Source organism: Camponotus floridanus, unplaced genomic scaffold (assembly GCF_003227725.1).
Source record: "Camponotus floridanus strain SB8 unplaced genomic scaffold, Cflo_v7.5 scaffold115, whole genome shotgun sequence".
NCBI lineage: Eukaryota > Metazoa > Arthropoda > Insecta > Hymenoptera > Formicidae > Camponotus > Camponotus floridanus.
The window spans coordinates 526329-548678 of NW_020229232.1; the positions used below are offsets into that span (position 1 = coordinate 526329).

The 22350-nt window shown below is 31.8% G+C and overlaps 8 protein-coding genes and 2 non-coding genes across 13 annotated transcripts; 6 read left to right on the top strand and 4 right to left on the bottom strand.

The window, feature by feature from the left end:
• The first annotated feature begins 370 nt into the window (after positions 1-370).
• On the top strand, positions 371-3267 carry LOC105251528 (FACT complex subunit Ssrp1). The gene is made up of 4 exons (XM_011258403.3): positions 371-579; positions 737-1234; positions 1333-1728; positions 1818-3267. The coding sequence occupies exons 1-4, from the start codon at positions 529-531 to the stop codon at positions 3090-3092; spliced, it is 2220 nt and encodes a 739-aa protein (XP_011256705.1). The 5' UTR covers positions 371-528; the 3' UTR covers positions 3093-3267.
• Positions 3268-3716: 449 nt separating this feature from the next.
• Positions 3717-4960, bottom strand: LOC105251529 (TP53-regulated inhibitor of apoptosis 1). Of its 2 annotated transcripts, XM_011258404.3 has the most exons (4): positions 4655-4960; positions 4399-4503; positions 4106-4301; positions 3719-3963 (listed from the first exon to the last, which is right to left on the bottom strand). In XM_011258404.3, exons 3-4 carry the CDS (start codon positions 4238-4240, stop codon positions 3880-3882), a joined length of 219 nt encoding a protein of 72 aa, XP_011256706.1. In that variant the 5' UTR covers positions 4241-4301; positions 4399-4503; positions 4655-4960; the 3' UTR covers positions 3719-3879. The 2 variants fall into 2 exon arrangements, with proteins under 2 accessions (XP_019883173.1, XP_011256706.1); XM_020027614.2 differs by lacking the exon at positions 4106-4301 and having other exon boundaries at positions 3717-3963; positions 4340-4503.
• An 83-nt stretch (positions 4961-5043) lies between these two features.
• LOC105251531 (testis-expressed protein 2) lies at positions 5044-8961 on the top strand. The gene is made up of 7 exons (XM_011258405.3): positions 5044-5304; positions 5455-6664; positions 6743-7117; positions 7271-7445; positions 7518-7999; positions 8305-8377; positions 8487-8961. Exons 1-7 carry the CDS (start codon positions 5256-5258, stop codon positions 8814-8816), a joined length of 2694 nt encoding a protein of 897 aa, XP_011256707.1. The 5' UTR covers positions 5044-5255; the 3' UTR covers positions 8817-8961.
• Positions 8962-11403: 2442 nt separating this feature from the next.
• LOC105251532 (meteorin-like protein) lies at positions 11404-14016 on the bottom strand. Its single transcript, XM_011258406.3, has 3 exons — positions 12998-14016; positions 12156-12726; positions 11404-12058 (listed from the first exon to the last, which is right to left on the bottom strand). The coding sequence occupies exons 1-3, from the start codon at positions 13132-13134 to the stop codon at positions 11849-11851; spliced, it is 918 nt and encodes a 305-aa protein (XP_011256708.1). The 5' UTR covers positions 13135-14016; the 3' UTR covers positions 11404-11848.
• Positions 14017-14130: 114 nt separating this feature from the next.
• LOC112639893 lies at positions 14131-14845 on the bottom strand. Its single transcript, XM_025415186.1, has 3 exons — positions 14686-14845; positions 14314-14560; positions 14131-14164 (listed from the first exon to the last, which is right to left on the bottom strand). The coding sequence occupies exons 1-3, from the start codon at positions 14741-14743 to the stop codon at positions 14158-14160; spliced, it is 312 nt and encodes a 103-aa protein (XP_025270971.1). The 5' UTR covers positions 14744-14845; the 3' UTR covers positions 14131-14157.
• A 158-nt stretch (positions 14846-15003) lies between these two features.
• LOC105251533 (calcium uptake protein 1 homolog, mitochondrial) lies at positions 15004-19110 on the top strand. 3 transcript variants are annotated; one of them, XM_011258407.3, is made up of 12 exons: positions 15004-15069; positions 15322-15579; positions 15721-15871; positions 16255-16414; positions 17249-17286; positions 17360-17474; positions 17619-17779; positions 17960-18076; positions 18189-18313; positions 18385-18512; positions 18677-18766; positions 18949-19110. In XM_011258407.3, exons 2-12 carry the CDS (start codon positions 15329-15331, stop codon positions 19101-19103), a joined length of 1491 nt encoding a protein of 496 aa, XP_011256709.2. In that variant the 5' UTR covers positions 15004-15069; positions 15322-15328; the 3' UTR covers positions 19104-19110. The 3 variants fall into 3 exon arrangements, with proteins under 3 accessions (XP_011256709.2, XP_011256711.2, XP_011256712.2); XM_011258409.3 differs by lacking the exon at positions 16255-16414 and adding an exon at positions 16739-16898; XM_011258410.3 differs by lacking the exon at positions 15004-15069 and adding an exon at positions 15080-15209.
• A 77-nt stretch (positions 19111-19187) lies between these two features.
• On the top strand, positions 19188-20423 carry LOC105251549. Its single transcript, XM_025415187.1, has 4 exons — positions 19188-19629; positions 19716-19788; positions 19858-19981; positions 20237-20423. Exons 1-4 carry the CDS (start codon positions 19515-19517, stop codon positions 20294-20296), a joined length of 372 nt encoding a protein of 123 aa, XP_025270972.1. The 5' UTR covers positions 19188-19514; the 3' UTR covers positions 20297-20423.
• Positions 20424-20592: 169 nt separating this feature from the next.
• Positions 20593-20663, top strand: Trnag-gcc. Its single transcript has one exon. It is a non-coding gene; the product is annotated as a tRNA-Gly (tRNA).
• A 131-nt stretch (positions 20664-20794) lies between these two features.
• Trnag-gcc lies at positions 20795-20865 on the bottom strand. The gene has a single exon. It is a non-coding gene; the product is annotated as a tRNA-Gly (tRNA).
• A 343-nt stretch (positions 20866-21208) lies between these two features.
• Positions 21209-22045, top strand: LOC105251550 (V-type proton ATPase subunit D). Its single transcript, XM_025415184.1, has 2 exons — positions 21209-21598; positions 21722-22045. The coding sequence occupies exons 1-2, from the start codon at positions 21209-21211 to the stop codon at positions 22043-22045; spliced, it is 714 nt and encodes a 237-aa protein (XP_025270969.1).
• Positions 22046-22350: the final 305 nt, after the last annotated feature.

A 22350-nucleotide genomic window follows, 5' to 3' on the forward strand; every position in this document is an offset into this window, starting at 1 on the left:
TGTATAACAATATTACACAATTGATGTATTTAATATATATTATTGTAAAAACAGAAAATTTACATGAACCCGAAGTTTCACCTATTTTTATTTCATTTTATTGCTTTTAAATCATGAATTTATTAATCGTGTGGTAAGATATTGCAATCGAGTATTCTCTTCATACTTGACTGCGATTGGTCAATCTCTTAAGGTTTAAATTATTTATTGTAGATCCGGCCTTATGAGTAAAGAAATGCAACGTGCTAGCCAATCACTTTTTCCCTCTTACGGAAAAACTGTAAGCTGATTAGTCAACGCTTCTTCCCGCGTGATGTGCGCATTTAAGAGCCATATGTATATATATGTATATACAAATAGATAGGAGGTAGGATTCGGGCTTGTTTGATTTCATTGACGATAAGTGCATAACATTTGTTTTATCTTTATAGGTTTGTAGTTTGAAGCTTTAAAGCTGGAATATTGTAGTTATATTAAACACAAACTTGTGGATAATTTCTTTTAAAGAGAAAAGTAAGAAAGACAAAGATGGACTTTCTGGAATATCCGGACATTTTTGCTGAGGTTAAGGGCGCTATGGTAAGTGTTCTTAATTGTTTGAAGCAAAATTGATTGATATAACTCATTTTTATATTATTAAATTAAAACATTAGAATCCTAAATTGTTTGATTAAAAAGTAAAAAAATTTCATTCTGATGATCATATAATTGATGAATTGTTTTGTACCATTATCAGACACCTGGCAGATTAAAGTTGACCGACCAACATTTGATCTTCAAAAATCAGAAGACTGGTAAAGTAGAACAGATTTCTGCTTCTGACATGGAAATGGTAAATTATCAGAAATTCATTGGCACCTGGGGTTTACGTATTTTTTTAAAAAATGGTACTTTACATCGCTTCAAAGGCTTCAAAGAAGCTGATCAGGAAAAGATTGCCAAATTCTTTTCTGTCAATTATAAGAAAGACATGTTGGAGAAAGAACTGAGTTTAAAAGGTTGGAATTGGGGTACAGCAAAGTTTACGGGATCTATCCTGAGCTTCGATGTAGGTCATCACACTGCTTTTGAAATACCTCTATATGATGTGTCGCAATGTAATACAGGAAAAAATGAAGTAACCTTAGAGTTCCATCAGAATGACGATGCTCCAGTCAGTCTGATGGAGATGAGGTTTCATATTCCTATTAGCGATAGTGCTGACCAAGATCCTGTTGAAGCATTCCATCAACAGGTGAGATAGAATTTTAATTTTTCTAAATAATAATGAGCAAATATATTCACATATTTGAAACTTAATAAGAAAAATAATTTACTTATCACTCCTAATAGGTGATGGATAAAGCATCTGTGATCAGTGTGAGTGGTGATGCAATTGCTATATTTAGAGAGATTCACTGTTTAACGCCACGTGGTCGTTATGATATTAAAATTTTCCAATCCTTCTTTCAACTACACGGCAAAACTTTTGACTATAAAATCCCCATGTCAACTGTTTTGAGACTTTTCCTACTACCACACAAGGATAGTCGACAAACATTCTTTGTTGTAAGTCTGGATCCTCCTATAAAGCAGGGTCAAACACGATATCATTATCTGGTTCTTCTATTTAACCAAGAAGAGGAAACCTCTATTGAGCTTCCTTTCACAGAAAAGGAGCTAAAGGAAAAGTATGAGGACAAACTAACAAAAGAATTAACGGGACCAACATACGAAGTACTTGGCAAGGTTAGTAAAAAAAGCAAAGGATAAAAATTATTTTCTAATTTTTTTTCTAATATTTGCATTCTTATTTTAATACTATGTTATTTCGGTAGGTGATGAAAGTAATTATTAACCGAAAGATAACTGGACCTGGACACTTCTTAGGTCATACAAAGACACCTGCGATTGGCTGCTCCTTCAAAGCCGCAGCAGGATATCTATACCCGCTCGAGCGAGGTTTCATTTATGTGCATAAACCGCCGATACATATTCGTTTTGAGGAGATAGCCTCGGTCAATTTTGCGCGTGGCGGCGGTTCAACTAGATCTTTCGACTTCGAGATCGAACTTACGAGTGGTGTAGTTCATACTTTTAGTAGCATCGAGAAAGAAGAATATGGTAAATTGTTCGATTTCATTACGTCAAAGAAACTTCGTGTCAAGAATCGCGGCAAGACTGACAAACCTAAATATGATGAAGATTTTGGTGACAGCGATCAAGAGGATGAACCAGATGCTTACTTGGCGCGAGTCAAAGCGGAGGCGCAGGAACGAGACGGCGTAGAAAATCAAGATTCTGAAGAAGGCTCAACTGATGAGGATTTCAATCCGAATCAAGACGTAAGTGATGTTGCCGAGGAATATGACAGTAATCCCAATAGCTCTGAAAGTGACGAAGACTCGGATGCGTCTGAGGCTAGTCATAAGAAAGAGAAGAAAGAAAAGAAAGAAAAGAAATCTAAATCGGCAAAGACAGTATCAGAAAAACCGCGCAAACAGAGGAAACCGAAAAAAGAAAAGGACGCGAATAAGCCAAAGAGACCTCCAACGGCGTTCATGTTGTGGCTTAATAGCGCACGCGAAAGCATCAAGGCGGATAATCCGGGAATAAATGTAACAGAAATCGCGAAAAAGGGAGGTGAAATGTGGCGAGAGCTCAAAGATAAATCAGAATGGGAAGCGAAGGCAGCCAAAGCTAAAAAAGAGTATGCGGCATCAATGAAGGAATACGAAGCGAGCGGAGGTGGTAAATCTAAAGAAAAGAAAGAAAAGACGGAAAAGACGGAAAGGACGGAAAAGAAGAAGAAGGAAACGCCTAAGAAAGATTCGCCTAGCAAAATGATGACGGGCTCGTCTTTCAAAAGTAAAGAATATATCAGCGATGATGATAGTAGTAGCGACGAGAGTAAGAAGTCCGAAAAGAAGAGTTCTGATAACGAAAGTGGAGAAGGGAAAGAGAAAAAGAAAAAAGGTGAGAAGCGACCCACTGAAGATGCTGGAAAAAGGACAGTAAAAAAGGAGAAACGAAATCAATCAGAAAGCGACGCGGAAGAACCTATAGAGAGCACTCCGCCGTCATCCGACGCAGAATCTAAAAATAGTGATTAATAAAATTAAAGTATTCAAATCAATATTTTTAATTATCTGTTTACATGTACTATTTGTTCATATTTAAAAGATTTGCGTTGTTAGAAATCTTTAGTAAGAGTAAATGTTTTACACTTTTCACAAAATTCTAGCGCTTAACTGGATTAATATTACAAATATATAATATCGACTATTTTAATTCTAAAATATTAATAAGATCTAAATATCGAAAGAAACGAAATAATTTTATCACCAATTTTTTATTTTTTTCTCATGAAAAAATTATGTAAAAGAAACATTCTTTTTCTGTGAATAAGTAACAAATTTTGTAATATTATTTTTGCGTAATTCGGTAATTTAATATATAAAATTAATTTTTTTACAGGTACATTTATTTTTACAATTAATGTCCTTTTATATAATTTTCTCTCAACATAGTTAATAACCAAGAATTTAATAAAACATTTGCAAATTAAACAAATAATTAAATTTATTATTTAGCATATGTGTTACATATAGTTTCTTGTGAGAGTATTTTTATATATAACTACAAGTGAAATTTATAAAATTTTTCAGTTAAAATAACCAATTATTCGATAGAAATACACATAATATTATATATATGGATGGCTATATAAAGCATTAATTATACATTCAGACAGATATATATATATAGTCTAATTAAATGTTAATGAATATTTCATAAAGAAAAGTAGAAATGACATTTAAAATATTTGCACTTGTATTATTAACAACTTTTGAAGAAGCTGCATAGGACCCAAGTATATGACATGTGCACATTTTCTTGTCAACTATGTTTCTTTTCTTTTTCTGTTTCTAAATAATTTGTCTCTATTTCTTTGAACTCAATATGCTGCTCCTTCATGGCTTTCTAAAACATGAAAAAACAAAATTGATATATAATTGCTATTATTTGTACTGTATTTATAATTTTAACAGATTTTTTTGCAAACATTGGTTTTTCAACAGTTTACACAATATGATCTGCGAGAAGGGAGACTCGTAAGACTTACCGCTACGCAATCTTTATAGACTTTAAGCAAGGAGGCACATACTGAATCATTGGTATCGCCTTTTAAAAATTTTTCAGAGAACCAACTATTGAAACAGGCGTCGTATTTCTGTTTCAATTCACTGCAATGCTCCATGTTGCGCTTTTGCTTTCTCTCCCTCTCTCAGAGTTTCATACGTTATACGCTTGTAGACTTCCTAAAGATATAAGCAAGATACAATCGTGTTCTAATTACCTTGACACACTGCTGATACATTTTGAATAAATTCGAGCATGTGTTGTCACTCGTGTCACCTTTCAAGAATTTCTCAGAAAACCACGTGTGGAAACAAGAATCATATTGTTGTTTTAGTTCATTGCACGTCTCGCCTATACTGTTCATGAATAAAATATACTGCTCTGAAATCAATTGGCGTCAGGTGAAATTTATGAATTTTGAAATTTGGATTAAAAAAGTAAGAACACATTATCTTAAATGATAGATAAGGAAAGTTACAAGAGTTTCCTGAAATTCGCAAAATTCATATTACAATCTCCGCAATATACTCACTTGCAGCGGCGAATCTTACAGCAAAGATATTTAAATTCGATCGAAACAAAAAAACTGTGCTAAAAAATTGCAAAATCCTATGATTATGCCGGTTATTAGCAGTGTGATAAATTTTTCCGATCCGGTTATCGAACGAAACAGCAATTGGTTATCCGACGTGAAAACTCTTATGGAGAATCCACATATTCACTATCAGACCGGCCAATCCGGTAAGTTTGTCAAGGATGTTGCCTTTGACCTTGTTTCGTTGCGCATTGGTTTTGAAGCGCGAAACGAGGACGCGTGTACCGAGAATATCGGGAGAGGGAGATGTCAGATGCCAGGCAATATCAGATCAGATGTGTCAGATGTCAAACTGCACATCATCGTTATTAATTATTGTTATTAATTCTATATCGTCAGAATGACGGTGCTCGATGTATCTGCATCAGTGCAATCTTTATTATTAATATGATATCGTCAGTTAGATTGAAAAAAACATTGTATTGTGAAGTAAATATATTCGATATTTTATCATTTCTTTAGATTCGTAGAACACACAATTCAATGTCGTCATTGATAAGCTCCTGATACGATAACTGTTAGCTTGAATCGTGTAGCAATGAGTACCAAACATAGTCCAGGAAAAATTACATTAGGGATGATGAAAGGTAGGTGGAAAAAATGTTAACAATTCAAGTTTAATAGTTATAACAAATATTAAGCTTGAATTTAATAAGTGACGGCCTCGTCGTCACACGTTACAAATATAATGTAATTTTTTTAAATCTTTTATTATATCTTTAACTCTTTCCACAAAGGCAAGCCAATTGCCACATCTGTACCAGTGATTCATTATCGAGCTAATGATGATGAACTGGACGAACTATATCCAAGCTCCTCTGATGAAGAGAAACGTGTCACTCCAGAGATTGAGAAAACTAGGTTCCCATCAAGCCCCTCTAAAGGTAGTGAGAATGGCCAAGGATTGGAGAATGGATCAGAGAGACGTTCTATTGATGGTAATGTATCTGAGGGTACTCCTCCATCTTCAGATCCATGGAAGGTGTTGTCCGAGATCAAACGAAATATTACAAAGACATTTGAAGAAAAACTTTCTGAGATAAAAAGCGATAAAAAAAAGAGAAGATATAACAAAGATTCCAGTATTAGCGATTCGGAAGATCCAGGAGAAATTACACCAATCGACGAGAATGTCAATGAAAAACAAGATAAAGAAGGTTTGCCTGTTGCTCGCAATAAAAGTACTGCTGCGAGATTCGTGGGTTTTTCACAGGTAAAAACTGGTTTAAAAACCAAAAATTCTCAAGACGAAAGTGTAGAGAGCGGTGTAGAAGCTGCTGAATTTTCCGAATCTACTCCTGAACAGCCTCTTTTTGAATTACAAGATTATTTTTGTAACGAGGATAAAAAAACCGATATCATGAGTCATCGTAATCTCTTCAGTCAACCAGATGGAGGCATCCAAATGAAAGAGGAAATAAAATTTAGCACATTGCTCTCTCGTATAAAAGATCATATATTTCAGCAATTGACAAAGCAGTTAGCTGCACTATTCATCCTTGTGTTTGCTTTCTATTATGTGGTTCCATTACCTCCATATTTGGTCGGTTTCTTTATCGGAGTTTTCGCTACAGTAATAATAGACAAATTAGTACAAAGAATCAAGGAAATTTTAGCAACACCTTTAAATAAAGAGCCTGCACACATAGTGGTTCCTGTATTGGAGATACCAGCAGTGGAGGAGCATGCAGTCCAAGAGAGATTTGAAGGATGGTTGAATGAATTGCCATATATCTATGATCCCCTTAACTATCACGTGGCACGCACGAAGTCAGTTTTTTTCAGTCTGGAAGGTGGAGTGCTGCGCGTTATGGAGACTAGAATGAAAGTACCAAAGAGAGCCGTATGGGATGAACCTAAGCGAAAATTTAAATTTATTAGAAAACGCGTGTACAACCTCATTGGTGCAAAGATAGAATTGTTACCAGAAGGACTCATTCGGAGAAGGTAATCGTTATATTATATTTAGATGATATTTTATGATAATTTTTTTATACATAGAATAAAAATATTTTTCATACACAGGAGATGGAGCAAGAAATATCCAATTTGTATTACAATGGATCCAAGAGCATTAATAGAAATTATGAATGACTGTACAGATCTTGGAAAAGAATCTTTCGAGGATGAGAAGAAAATTGCTCAGGCGGAAGGAACTGATCAGGAAATCGAGGAAAATACCTTCGGCGAGGAAACAAAAAGTGAGGACGAAGACTCTAGATTTGAATTCCTTAAAGATAATGACGAAGATGAGTTAAAGATTGATGAAGATGAAGACGATGACGATCTTTCGCAATCTAAGTCCTTAAGAAGTATTTACGAAGATTGTCGCGACAACGAAGAAATTACCAAATCTAAACTTTATGTTTTCGCGCGTTCCGACCGAGAGAAGGAAGATTGGTAATATTTCTTTGCAACAAAACATCTTTTAAATAAATCGAAATAATTAAGAATGACTCTAATTAAATTTTTCAATTCTAGAAATATGATTTGAAACTTGAAAGTTCTTCCTCTTCAATCATTGGTAAATTTTAATTTAAGATGATCTTTCAGGTTTCGAAGATTGGTATCAGCGGCATCTCTTTCGAAAAAACGACATTCCATTTGTTCTATAAACGATTGCGTATCCTGCGCGAGTGTAATTTCTGTACCGGATGTGGCAGAAGCAAAATTGCTCGAAACGTCTCCAGAAATTACCTATAACACTTATATGAGCAAGTACCTGAATGTAAGTAATACGGAAATCAAATTAACTTTAAAATCTTTTTAATGTTAAGCAAGCATGTTAATTATCTTTTAGATGGATCCTGAAGGTTCCCCAAAGGAAGATGATGTTCTTTGGGTGAATTGTCTTCTGGAACGATTACTTTTCGACATGCATAGTTGTCCAGAGACAATTAATCTCATTCAGGATAAAATACAGCGCAAATTGTCTAATATAAAACTCCCATACTTCATGGAGAGCCTTCTTGTAACAGAACTAGTGATAGGACAGGACGCTCCGACGATTCATAAAATTAACAAGCCGGTTCTCGATGAACGCGGATTTTGGCTTGAGATGAATATTACTTATAAGGGTTGTGTGACGATGACTGTAGAGACAAAATTGAATCTAATGAAACTGACGCGTGCGAATAGTGTCTCTGGTGAGATCATCGACGAGAAATCTATCCCCACTAGATCACCGATATTCGATAGCGATGTAGAAGATAGTCCAGAGACATCCACGGAAGACGAAGATGTCGGAAATATCGCATCTTGTGTCACATCGAAAGACGCCACGTAAGTCATTAATAAAGTAAATCGTATTTTAATTTATGACTTGTTTTCCGTTTCTTTTTTCTATTTAATTATATAGCTAATAACTTTTCATATATCTTTAAAGAAACATGTTCTTTTTTATATTAAAGATAAAATTGATTAATTACACACTTAATTATTTGCAATTAAATTTCACAATTTATGCAATGTAATTTTCATCAATCAAGCTTCCATCTTAAAAATTTCTCTTAAAGAAGTCCATGATTCATAGATCGTATAATAATTTGCGAAAATAATAAGATTAATTAGATTTTCGCATATTACAGACCAATTCAATCTTCTGGCAAGAAATTTCTTAACATGGTTGATAAGTTAACAGCTAACAAGTATTTTCGTCATGTAAGCGAGTAATTTTTAATAATGTTTAATTAATTTGTTATTTTATTGATAATTAAGAAAACAAACTACAAATCTCATTAGCTCATGCTAATTTTTTAATAATTTTTAGGCTACTGAATTGTCCTATATACGGAGAGCGATGGAAGGTGTTTCTAATACAGAGATCCGCTTCATGGTTAGCATATCTAGCATCGAGGGTTGTCTTTTAATAAATATTCCTCCACCACCTTCTGATCGACTCTGGTACGGTTTCAAGCCCGTGCCCAAAATCACTCTTACTGTGCAGCCAACTCTTGGAGAAAGGACTGTCAACATTGTATATGTGACTAAATGGATTGAGAATAAGCTGCTCAGGGAATTCGAAAAGCTAGTAGTTCTACCAAATATGGACGATCTGGTTTTATCATTTTGCCCAAATTATCCCTTTGTCGTGACGTAGACAAATTTTACATTAGCCAAAACAGTTTCCTGCTTTTACATTACTTTTTTTGTATGTAATTTGTATGTTTTTGTATGTAATTTGTAAACAATATTGTCATTTATATAAGTGGGAAATGGATTTTTTCTCATTAATATGATAATTCGAAATTCATAAATAGAAATCTTTGAAAAAAATTAGATGCTGAGATAAAAATGATATAGCGTCAGTTCTATTTTTATAAGATTTTTTAATATTATCATATTTTTATTGCAAAAAATGTTTTATTAAGTATATGCAGTATTTACAAGAAAGAGAAAAATGCTCTTGTGATATATCATTAATAATATTATCTTTATATTTAATGAAAAAAAGAGGCGGAAGAGAAAAAATTTACTATGACTGAACATTATTTTTATTGGAGTATGTACAAAGAAAATTAGTGAGCAAGAGAGATGCACGAAAAAATAAGGCAATTTTATTAATGTTTAATTAAATGCGATATTCATTGCAGGTTGTTTAATTGTATAATTATAAATATCACGAGACTAATGCCGCGCCATATTTTAGATGAAAAAAAATACTAATATAACTATCTATGTGATCATGCAATTAAGTCATTTAACGCAAATAACAAAATATTTTAAGAATATTGTTACAATATCGTTAAGTAAAGTTGAATTACAGTAAAGTTAAATAATTAGTTATTGTGATTGATTAAAATGGGCAAAATTGTCAAAAAAGAAAAAAAATATAATATATATATATATATATATATATATATATTGAACTAAGATTCAACTCGTGTGAAAGTAGAATTTTTTATATCTTGATAATTAGGCTCGTAATCGAAATATAGTTGATCGACAAAATGTGTAGAAGAAGAAAGTACATGATGTGTTAATATCACTTATCAAAAATGAATCGTGGATAAGCGCAACGCCTAAAAATATTTATTTTGTATATACGACTGTTAAGATAGAGAAATATAAAATAATGAATCGGTTATAACAAATAAACATGTAAATTTTATTTTTCTGCTACAAGAGAACAAACTAAACTTATATTCAATAGCTTCTTGACGATGTAGTAAAAAAGTTCACTCTCCTCCGTCTCTAATTGATTAAAGTAAATTGTACCATTTCAACGACATTAAAAGAAAGCAAAATGTACATATGTGAATGTATTAAGTGAATAGATAATTTGTATCTACTAGCCAGTTTGATCTATGAGCTGTATTATTTTGTTTGATACTATACAAATATATTTGTGTGAACGTTCGTGTATTTGTGCCTCAGGGAGATTATATAGAATAAATCCTGGATTCACAATGTGATTTTATTTTATGATAAAAACCACAAAATGTTAAAGATAAAAAAACTTTTTTATCAAATATATAAGATATAAATTATACTAGAAAGGCTATTTCATATGTTTAAACATAAAATTAATACCATAAAACAAATATATTTTGTGAAGATTTTTTAAACGATATTTTTCGTTTAAGACTTGTACTATTGTTGAGCTCACGTTGTGGATCTAGAATTAAATCACAGAGTTATATTGTAACAGTTTTTGCAAAAATAAATTATTGTACATCATCAACTATTTCTTAAAAAATTTTTTCTTACAAAAACAAATATTTTTTTTTAATTCGATATCTTCTATTATTATATAGGTTGTAACAACCTCTCTTTCTATCTTTTATCTTCTACTAAAGTGATTCTACTTGTGAACGATTGTTTATTATATACACGATACACTTAAAAAATTAAAAGTATATAGGGAGAAGAATACAATATATTTCTTTTTATTTCAAATATTTTCTTTATTTATATCTTCTGTTATACTGATAAGAATAGTTATTTCGATTGATATAAAAATTTATAAAACTTGTTTATTAAATCTAAAAATTTATAAAACCTGTTTATTAAATCTGTACAATTGTTATAACTAATTAATATAAACAAATTATACTTAATTCTTCAACAAATCATCTATATAAAATTTGTATATAGAGTATCTTAATCATTGTGCACTTTTTCTTAACGACAAACATTAGATTTTATTTCTATATTAATTTCAAATGTAAAGATATCGATAATTAAATTATCGATATCTTTACATTTGAAATTAATATCTAAAGTTGGGTATATCTACGAACGAATAGCGAATACGAATTTTGCCTTCATATATATAAACATATATGTATATAGTTTAGTAGTATATGAATATATAAATATTATGATTCCACAATACCAGGATAAGGAATAGCAGGGAACAGTTCGTACATCGCGCATGAATTGTTTTCGACGTATCGCGTACTGTCTCATAAACGAATTGAACCAAACGCGAATCGAATATTTCATTCGCATTTGTTTTGGAGTATACACCTACTAAATAATAACAATGAACGTTCGCGTTTGCTGTTCGTTCGCTAAATGTATAGCCAGCTTAAAAAAAATGAAAAAATATCAATCTTGATAACGCGAAATTGTATTACAGTTTTTGTTAAAATAATATTTACTTGTATGTTGTGCACACAACATACAAGTAAATATTATTTTAACAAAAACTGTAATACAAAGATTAAATATTATATAATTGAGAAAGAAAGAATTATGAATATAAGAGAGTCTTAAAAAAGTAAAGATTTGAATAAAATTAGTCTTTAAGGACAAGTACACAATTTCTGGGTTATTCTGTATATATTCTGTATATATTCTGTATATAATTCTTTTGCTCTCTAAAACAAATATTAGAGCAAATGTACTTTCTATCTTCTCGTGCACGCTTTTCCACATTTCTCTTAATGCAACAAATAATATCACAGTTTGGAGATCAACAATCTGACAGTTGCACACGTACACCAAGAATGATGCTGCTTATGTATACAATACTCTTGTATATGGCTAGATTGGCAGTTTTTCAATATGGCATTGTTACCACAGATTTTGTATAGATTCCCAGTTTTGCATCATGATAAATATTCACACTGTTATTTAATGTACAGATCTTTACAGCTTTCTGAAAAAAATTTTAAATCACATTGGCTAACTGGTAAGGACACAGGGTGCATTATCTATCTCCTGTATAGTCTCTTTCCAAGTCTCCAGCGTAGGCGCACAAATCAAAACGAGGTCTCCGAGACGTCGTTTGGCCATTATTATGAATTCACCAGGACCATGTCGCGCCTTACACATTAATGGAACTCTCACGCGTATGTTTTTCTTAGAAGCTGTTATGTTGGTGTTCTCGTTATTCTGTTAATATGCATCATATTTTATAATTTAATTTGATTGTATATTATAAATTTGAAAGAATCTAAATCGTTATATTTCATCTCATAAAGCTCATTACCTCGGTTTCTTGAACGTGGCGTAGAATCTTGTTAACATTGAGCACCAATTCGGCAGTGTCTAGATAAATCTGCTCTTCAACAGCTGTGATAGTGCCTCTAGCAACCAAGTCACTCTGACAATAAGCATTGGCGAGTTCCTCCATAGAACATGGTCTGCATTCTTCTTCTTCATCTGAAACATGCAGTACACATCCTTTCGATGAAGCTGATTCTATTTCATATTGTAGCTTGACCTTGTTGTTTTTAAAGGAATAATCATCCTCCGCTTCCATGAAGAGGGCAACACGTTTTTGCCAGCGAAAGCATCGATGCGAATTTTCATGTTTGCCATCGGATGGAGAATAAATCGGTCTCAACATGTGGTTGGTTTCTAGGAACACTTGTACAGGCCCAGAGATCTTAACACATGTGCGTAAACCCAATTTAGTAAGATCGAGGGGACATCTTTGCATGGAAGAAGTTGGAAAAGAGAGGACCATTCTCATAGCACCACGAGGATAACTCCATAATACAGTTCCTCGTGTACAGCGCAGATACACTGCTCGGACACCACCACTTTCATTTTCTCCGCTATACAAAAAGAAGAGTACATATTTCAATGACATTTTTTACAAATATATCGAGATTATAATAACAGCATTAAGTTGTACATTATGCATAACATTAATAATGAAAAAGTATACTAAAATTTTTTCTATAGAAGTTGAAAAATGGCTAGTTGGAGAAATTTATGAAAAATAATATAATTCTATTCTACGGCCAAAGAGAGAAAGAGAAATTTAAATTACATCAGTTACGTACTAAATTTGAGAATTGTAATGTAGAATAGAAAGACACTAACCTTCCAGACCAGTCACATTGATCCACAATATGTTCGTAAGCGGATACGCTGACAAAAATCAAACTAACAACAACAATTATCGCGCGTAACATTTTCAATATATATACACTATATAACAATCGGTACAAACGTGTCATATGTTTAATGTCACAAGGATGCCATCGCGAAAATCGAATCGCGACAGAATACCTTCTTATTAATGAATTAAGTACTCGAAGAATAATCCTTCTTCTTGTTTCTAGAATACTTTAATCAAGAACGTAGTAAAAAAAAATCTCAACTGGATCGAAAATTCATAAAATAAGAACGCTTATAGTATGGAGTATTTCGACACTATCTTTCCAGATGGTTGGTTACTCGATGAACGACTGTGCGGGTTATGATACTTGAAAAGGAGATTTCGACTTTCTTGTAAAAGATACACAATGTTCACAGGAAAGGTGAGGCGGTACCGTATCGCGGACGGCAAACACAAGTCCAAATATACGTACAAAGAATGTAAACATAGTCTCACGATCGTCCTTGTTAAGGACCGCCCACCGAGAACGAGAACCTCGCCGCGTTCTCTGCCAGCTCTGCTTACGCGTTCTCTTCTAGACTGCGTGGATTAATTAGCACGTCATGGAAACGTGTTTCGACCATATGTACATTTAGTTTCTTCTATTTAGCTTTCTCTACTTCGTATCCTCGAAGATTTTCCCCCGATCTCCAGGCTTATCTTACAATAATGGTACAAATACGGGAAAAAGATCGTTGCATCCTCTCAGTTTTTCACTCACTCTCTCACTTTGATCTCTGATATGATTACACGACAAAAATGCTAGTGCAGGCTCCACTGACAAGTCTTCCTCGTTTGAGTCAGATTTGTTAGATTAGCTAGATTAAGATTACTTGGCGATACTTTGAGTCTTTAATTTCTTCCCTCGCATTTGATTAATGTAATCGTTTTATGATTAATGTAGTGCATGCTGTGTATTTCATATCTCTTACAAAAAAAAGGTAATAATCCACTTGGATCACAAAAATTTCGTTTCTTTAATTTCATTTAAAATTTTTTCGTTATCTCCCATTTTTTTGTCCATCATTAAATCTGACATCATGACTAGATCAATTAATCTGTGTGACTAATATTTACCCTGTCTTAGAAAAGAATTAGGAGATTATGTACTGCAAAGGAGTAAAAAATGCATATATATAAGCATTTAAAAATATATATATATATATATATGCATTAAAAAAAATATATATATATATATATAATTTATATATATATATATATATATATATATATATATATATATATTTTTTTTTTTTACCGTAAAGAAAAAGAGAGAGGATGATCAACAAGGCCATCACGAGATAGGATGCATCTGTCCAGGAGCTGGGTTAAATGTTCAAAAGGATCGAAGGGTCGACGCACCAAAAGATCGCCCATCAAAAAATCAATCCAGTCAGGAATCCTTTTTTCTTTCAGATACGATATCGCTTCTTGCTCTCGCATATTCTGCGATGCGCAATGATTGACGTTAATCTTACAAGGAATATCGCGCGTCTCTCGTTGTTCTGAAAAAAATAAATTTGAATAATTGCCCATAGAATTGAATAGATCAGTTGCCGATTCTTATCGAATTATTCCATTTTGTAAGACGGAAACAGATGGAAAAGTTATTGCCCTCCCGGATGCCTACGGGATTGAATTTCTTTTAGAATCAAGCTAGATTCAGCGCGACAATTATTTTTACTCATTTCGAGACCGGTATTTTATGACTGCTCGCGTTCAAAAAGTGGTCCAAAACAAATGAAATTTCCGCTTGTTGCCGCTGGAAAATTAAAGTTTCTATGACACAAGATTTGTCGATTCTGTGCAATATCGACCTTATTAAGCCGTAATCACACTACAGGTTGCGGACTCGGTTGCGATTGGAATTGACCAATCCGAGTAGCCGACCCACAAATTGCTTTGTTCTGATTGGTCAATTACAACTGCAACTGAATCCGCAATTTGTAGTGTGATTACGGCTTTATATTTGTTTCAATCTTATTGCGATGTATCCAATTACGACGATTTCTTGGTAGTTATTCGATATTGTTAAAATTAGAGTTTTTGATTTAAATTTGTTCAATAAATATATTAAATTCTCTTATATTTATTGAATTTTATATATTAAGTTCTGGTAATTGTGAAAGAGAGTGTGGTGTCCTCATATAATATGTAAAGTTTTTTTATTTACTCAGCTGATTTTGACAATTAAATTCTTTACAAGTTAATTATTAAATAATAGTTAATTGTGCAATATAATAAATGTATTTTTAATTCCTTTTAGAGAGAATATGGCAATGTTATTCAGTAGAAGTGCATCTGTACTCTGGCAGAATCCACAACATAGGCTTTTGTTGAGCAAAACATTCTGTACTTTAGACTATAAGAATTACAGAGAAAATAGGCACAAATATGAGTACAGACAGACTCGTAATTATAAAAATTTTGGTCATACCAGAACAAAACATACCTTTAAATATAGTTTGACACTTTTCATCCCCACCATTGGATTATTTATATCTACGTGTGTTGGTTGGGATCGGTGAGTTAATTGTGATATTAAATATCAAGAGTAAAAAATGTTAACGTTGTAAATATTGTAAACATACATAAAATAATTCTCGAAAATTAAATTTTGTTATACAATTTTGCTAGTAGATTAATATAAAGTATTATCTTGCAGATTATTTAATATAATACCTAAAGTACCTAAAGTAGAAGCAGCCAGCATGTTAGTGGAAAAGATTCAGGATAATGAAAACATGGAACAGACAGAACAAGATTTACAAAAGAAGAAGAAAAAAAAAGACAAGATTGGATTTCGCGATAGAAAGGTTTATTAAAGTATATTCTTGATATTGATTTCACATATATATCTATTAACATAATTTTTCAAAAATATTGAGTAATTTCTACATACATTACATCAAATACTTGTATTTACATTATTTATATCATACAAATTGTATTTTTATTATTAAAAAAACAAGACATCGATACTTGTATTTTTTCTTGATTATATATAAACGAAAATTAATAATTATAGAGTAAAATAAGGAAAAGAGACATGCAATGTGCAATAATTATTTTTGTATATATTGTTAAACACAATATAGTATTGTATTTAACAATAAACTAGACATAACAATTTTATTGCTTTATTTGCATCAGCATGTATCTGTACAGCAGAACGATGCAGGCTGAAGTGTTTTTGCAGATAATAGAGTACGAGAACAGGATAAGGGCGTATTCAACGCCAGATAAAATCTTTCGTTATTTTGCAACTGTTAAAATGACTAACTTAAACAATGTTGAAATATATATGACACCTGATGATTTTATACGTGCTATCACACCAAACATGCAACAGCCAAATGGTAGGGCTTTTCAAAATTGTTATATTGGTGCTAATGCAGTATATAATCTACTTGGAATTTATTTACCTGGAATTACTTGTCTTTCTATCTATAATTAACTATTTTACTATTAAATCTTTACTAAGCACTACTTACTTGTTTCGCTCTGCTAACCAGAAGCTTTGCAATTCTACATGATACAATTTGCATGAAGAAAATGATTGATTGTCGAAAGACATGGATAATGGAGCATAAAAATTGGAGCATATTGTACACTACTAATCCTTTGCAAGAATCTTGCATATTTTTGAATTTTGATTACCAACTAACTGTGTGTATGTGCAGATAATAGAATATGAAAATCGTATAAGGCATTACTCCACACCAGACAAAGTATTCCGTTACTTCGCGACTCTCCAAGTCTCGAACAACGATTTGCATGAGGTGTTTATGACGCCAGATGACTTTTTAAGATCAATGACACCTGGCGTGAAACAGCCCGACGGTAATCCGATTATGCTTCGCTTGTTTTACATTTTTTTCAGATTAAATGTTGCTTGGCAGTACTCCCAGTTAATTGCAAAATTATGTTGACTGATTGCAAAGATATCGCAATCAATTGCAATCAGTTCTTTTGCATGTGCAAATTCAATTAACATTTTAGATAATAATTAACATTTTAAATAAATTAACATTTTAGATAATAATTATAATTAAATAAAATTATGAGTTGTAATTATAATTTGCAAATTATAAAAGTTTTATATTACAATTATATATCAGTTTGTATATTAAATCATGTAAAAGATATAAGAAAAAGGAGGCTTTATTAATTATAACATCATTGACTTTTAGGTCTTGGACTGGATCAGTACAAGCGTTATGATCCAAAGGTATATTAAAGAAACTCAATAAAGAACAAACATGCAAGATATTCCTATGTGACAATATTTTCTTTTCTTTTAGAATATTCATACAAAATTAGAATTGGAATTGGATGAAGACAGCATCTTTTACAAACTGGGCAGTGCAGGCCTCATTACTTTCTCTGATTACATCTTTTTGTTGACAGTATTATCAAGTAAGTTGTATATCCACTATTTCATATTAAATTTTAATTATATAGGAAAATATAAGAAAGAAATTTATATTTAAATATATATATAAATTAAATTTTCTAAGATATACTATATGAATATTTTAATGGCAAAATTTTATTTTATAGCCTCCAGACGACACTTTGAAATTGCCTTTAGAATGTTCGATTTCAATGGTGATGGCGACGTCGATTCCGAGGAATTTGGAAAAGTGGCTACGTTGATACGGCAACAAACTAGTATAGGCACTCGACATCGTGATCATGCAACCACAGGAAATACATTTAAGGTCATAACTAATTTATTAATATTTGAATAAAGTTTTTAAAAAACAAATATTAAACGCGCTTATTAATTCTTTGTAAAAAGAATAAATATAGGAACGGGTTATTAACTCTTGATGTGTCGAAATTATATATTTAAAAACTCAGTATTTAATTGAAAATAATTAAAATTTTTTTTATTTTAGGGAGTGAATTCCGCACTAACTACGTATTTCTTTGGACCACAAATGAATCAGAAATTAACCATCGAGAAATTCTTGGATTTTCAACAACAACTGCAACGAGAGATTTTGAGTCTTGAGGTAAAGATCAATCGGAATCTGCATAACATAATATAATTCATTAATTTAATATTTTCATTTATATTTGATTATTTAATGTATAATTATATATATATATATATTTTTTACTTAGTTTGAACGACGAAATCCAGATGAAAATGGTAATATCACTGAGGTAGATTTTACGGAATTACTATTGGCTTATGCCGGATATTCAGCGAAAAAGAAGGCGAAGATGTTGAAAAGGGTGAAAAAGACGTAAATATATGGAAATATTTAATTTTTTTATATTTTTAAATTTTACATACTCAAATATTGATTGTTTACAGCTTCAAAGAAAATCCGAAAGGGATTAGCAAAGAAGAATATCTCAAATTCTTTCACTTTTTAAATAACATTAATGATGTAGATACAGCCCTGACATTTTATCATATAGCCGGCGCATCTATCGATCAAGGTATAATCTAGAGAATGATTTTTAGATTAATCTCACAAATATTTTATTTTATTGGAAAATAATCAATGTTATTTAAAATATTATAGCAATGTGTTTTGTATTTTTATTACGATATTTATTATTTATTCATAAATATTTATAATTATTTCTATGTAATATTGCAGCGACATTAAAACATGTAGCAAAAACTGTAGCGCACGTCGATCTGAGCGATCATATTATTCAAGTGGTGTATACAATTTTTGACGAAAACAGTGAGTTATTTTTACAATATAATCTAATGTATACTATCTAATTGTACTATCGCTAATTAACAGACTGTTAAAAACGTGACTGTAATATCTGTGATAAAATATATACACAAAGAAATATCTCATCTTGAATATGGTAAAATTATTGAAATATGACATATTGAAATACATTTTATTTTTTGTAGTGGATGGACAACTTAGCAATCGGGAATTCGTTGCTGTGATGAAAAATCGTGTTCTTCGCGGTTTGGAAAAATCGAAAGATACTGGATTTGTCAAGTTAATTCAATCTTTGATAAAGTGTGCAAAAAACAGCAATCTCCTGTCGTACGATAAATAATTAAAGCCACACATAACGACCTAAATGCTATTTAATTTATATGTAATTAAATCAATTCAATTCATTGTAATTTATATAAAAATATAAAAAATTATTAGTCTCAAAATTGAGAAAATGATAAAATAACATTTATGATAGAATCGTTATATTGATGCTTGTAGTTTATATTATTATTAGGAGAGAGTTAGATTATTTGTATTATAGCAAATTTTATATAAATGATGCATTATACTAGTATACTTTCACTATTCTATGAAGTAGAGCATGAGATATCTCAGTCAAAAAAAGTTATAAGAGTTACAAGTTATAAGAGTTACAATTTTATCTCAGTGAGCATTCAACGTTTGTTCAGCAAACATCAACAGATCTTATCTTGTATTACAATTTCAAGCTAAATTGTTAAATATAATAATGCATACAAAATATAATTTCAATTTATTTCTGACACAAACAATACTAATACTGCTTGTCATAAATTTTATCATGGCCAATTTATTGGAAAAACTTACAGAAAAAACTTTAACAGGCAAGTAATTTATCAATTGTGAATCATGACTCAATTGCATATTTTATATCTTACAATATTAGACATTAATTTATTTTAAATATCAGATTCACAAATTACAAATAAAGAAGAAATTCCAAAGCAGGAAATAGTGGATGTTTCAATAGGACAATACTTTCAGTGAGTAGTATATTTGCAAGATGATAATTATTTGTAACATTTTGATAACATTGAGCCTATAAAATTTAGAGATATATTTTCTGAACATCTTGCACCTCTTAAAATTGAATTTGGACATGTCTGTGAAAATCCTAATGAATGGGAACAAAGATTTGAACAAAAGGATTTTGATAACAATCGTCATAGCGGCAAGGTATAATTTTTTTATTTTAAAAAATTATATGTTAAAGATATAAGTATATTACTTATTTAATGTAAATCAAACATAACATTCTCTATTATATAATATGTATTGCATTAAATAATACATTTTATGTTATATATTTTCTATTTTACTACTTATAATATTTTTATTAATTAATCTGAGTAATGTTTTATTTATTTATAATTTATACATATTCTTTTTTATTAAATCTAGTTTATAACTTCATGATTGTTTGTATTTTAGATAAAATGGGGTAACAAGAATGGAGATTACGGCGAGCAGTATTGGGACTTAAATCATTAATCGTGGATCGTGGAATTGTTTACAAATAAACTGATATAATCTTTATTTAATAATTCTTTATTCAAAATTATTCTTATATATAGTTTAATAATGTAATTGTTATAAAATAAAAAGATTTTAATAGCAGAAAAAAATTATAAATGAGTGCTTAAAGAAATGAAAACTTGTAAAATAAGAAATTATAAATAAAGAAATTAATATAATTAAAAATAACTGATATTATAATAGAAGTTAGTATGTAATGTTGGCCACAATTTGTTTTGAATAATGATGAAAAACGAGATGACTAAACGTGAGCATCGGTGGTTCAGTGGTAGAATGCTCGCCTGCCACGCGGGCGGCCCGGGTTCGATTCCCGGCCGATGCAGTTTTTTTTTTATTTTTATAAACACAAAATATATATAATTTTTAAAAATTATAGAATTATATTATTCTTTAATGAATGAATTTCTATTAGAGAAAATTATTCGCAAATAAAAAATAACAAAAAAATAAGATTGCATCGGCCGGGAATCGAACCCGGGCCGCCCGCGTGGCAGGCGAGCATTCTACCACTGAACCACCGATGCTTGTACAAGAGCTTCTTTCCTTACTAATCTAGTCATATTTAATATATTAAAGAGACAAAGGATCTATAAAATTGAAGTTAGTCATTAAACTAAAGACGTTGTTGATTGTCCTGAATATAGACATATAGACGCTGCAAGCTATGCGTTTTCTGTACTATATATTACAATATATTAGGTCGAGATCACGCGAGAGGCAAGATCTTTATTTGTTTTTACTAATATAAAGAAATAAAAATAACTTCTAATTTTCTCTCTCTTTTAGGACGTATATCATATCTGCAGCTGCAGCTGAGTTCATCTTTATATGTATGTGTGTCTACAGCCTAATCCTAAGTAAATAATCATGGAAATTGTAGACAGACTGGCGGTCTTTCCAACGTCCAGTTCATATACGAGTGTGAAATGTCGTCTGATCTGCGCACGCAGGAGTCGCGATTTGCTCGCAAAAAAGATCGATGGTCTCTTAATCCTGTTTCGCACGATTCTATCGCGATTATTCGAAAATAAATTGCAAGTCGACGAAGCCATGAGGATCGCGGCTTTTTCGTTAGCCGAAGTGAATTACGTGACAGGTGGGGTAAACCAATTGGTCCTGGAGACGGTTGATAAAGCTAGAACCAGGATTCGATGCAGAGAGGAGATCATCGGCGGAGTTCGATTGAGGATTTACGAGCCCTATCGCAACGGTGATGATCCCTTTGAATTTACTGGATTATCCAGAGGCGGTCAACAAGTAATTATCATGCGTTATACGATAAGAAAGATGCTATACGATAAGGCGATATAATCTTCAATTGTCAACTATTAACTATAATTGAACTTTAACGTACTAGCCTAATACTTAATATGTCAGCAGGTTGCTAAATTGAAGAAGAATTATGAAAAGGCGACCGATCTGTTGATCGAATTAGCGTCGTTACGGCATAATTTCCAGATGCTCGATCGAGTAATTAAGGAGACCAATCGTCGCGTAAATGCACTGCGATACATCATTATACCGCGATTGGAACGGACCCTTGCGTACATCATCACCGAACTCGACGAATACGAACGAGAAGAATTCTATCGCATTAAAAAAATACAAGAATTGAAGATAAAGCGACGTAACGGGAAATTCTCTTACAATCCGATTCAAGATGCGAATATATTCGATGACACGGACGAGGATCTTCTTTTTTAGCGCTGTTATTAAAAGCGAAATTCTGCCATGAATACGTACGTTTGAATTTTCAGGAGGAAAGGAATCCGCACGCGTTATTGTTTACATTGTCTAATAAATTTCTCAGTCTACTCGGAACAAGAAAAGGGGGATACGGTCATCCTGTAATAAATGCCGGAGCGCGCCAGACAGCCGAGGAGAAAGCGCGAAGACCTGAACGAGACAGAAAGACCTGAAAGATGACAGAACGAGATGGGAAACGAAAATCGGAGGGGGATCCGAGCGAGCTGCGGGCCCAATTATACCAAGAAAATACAGCCCATAAA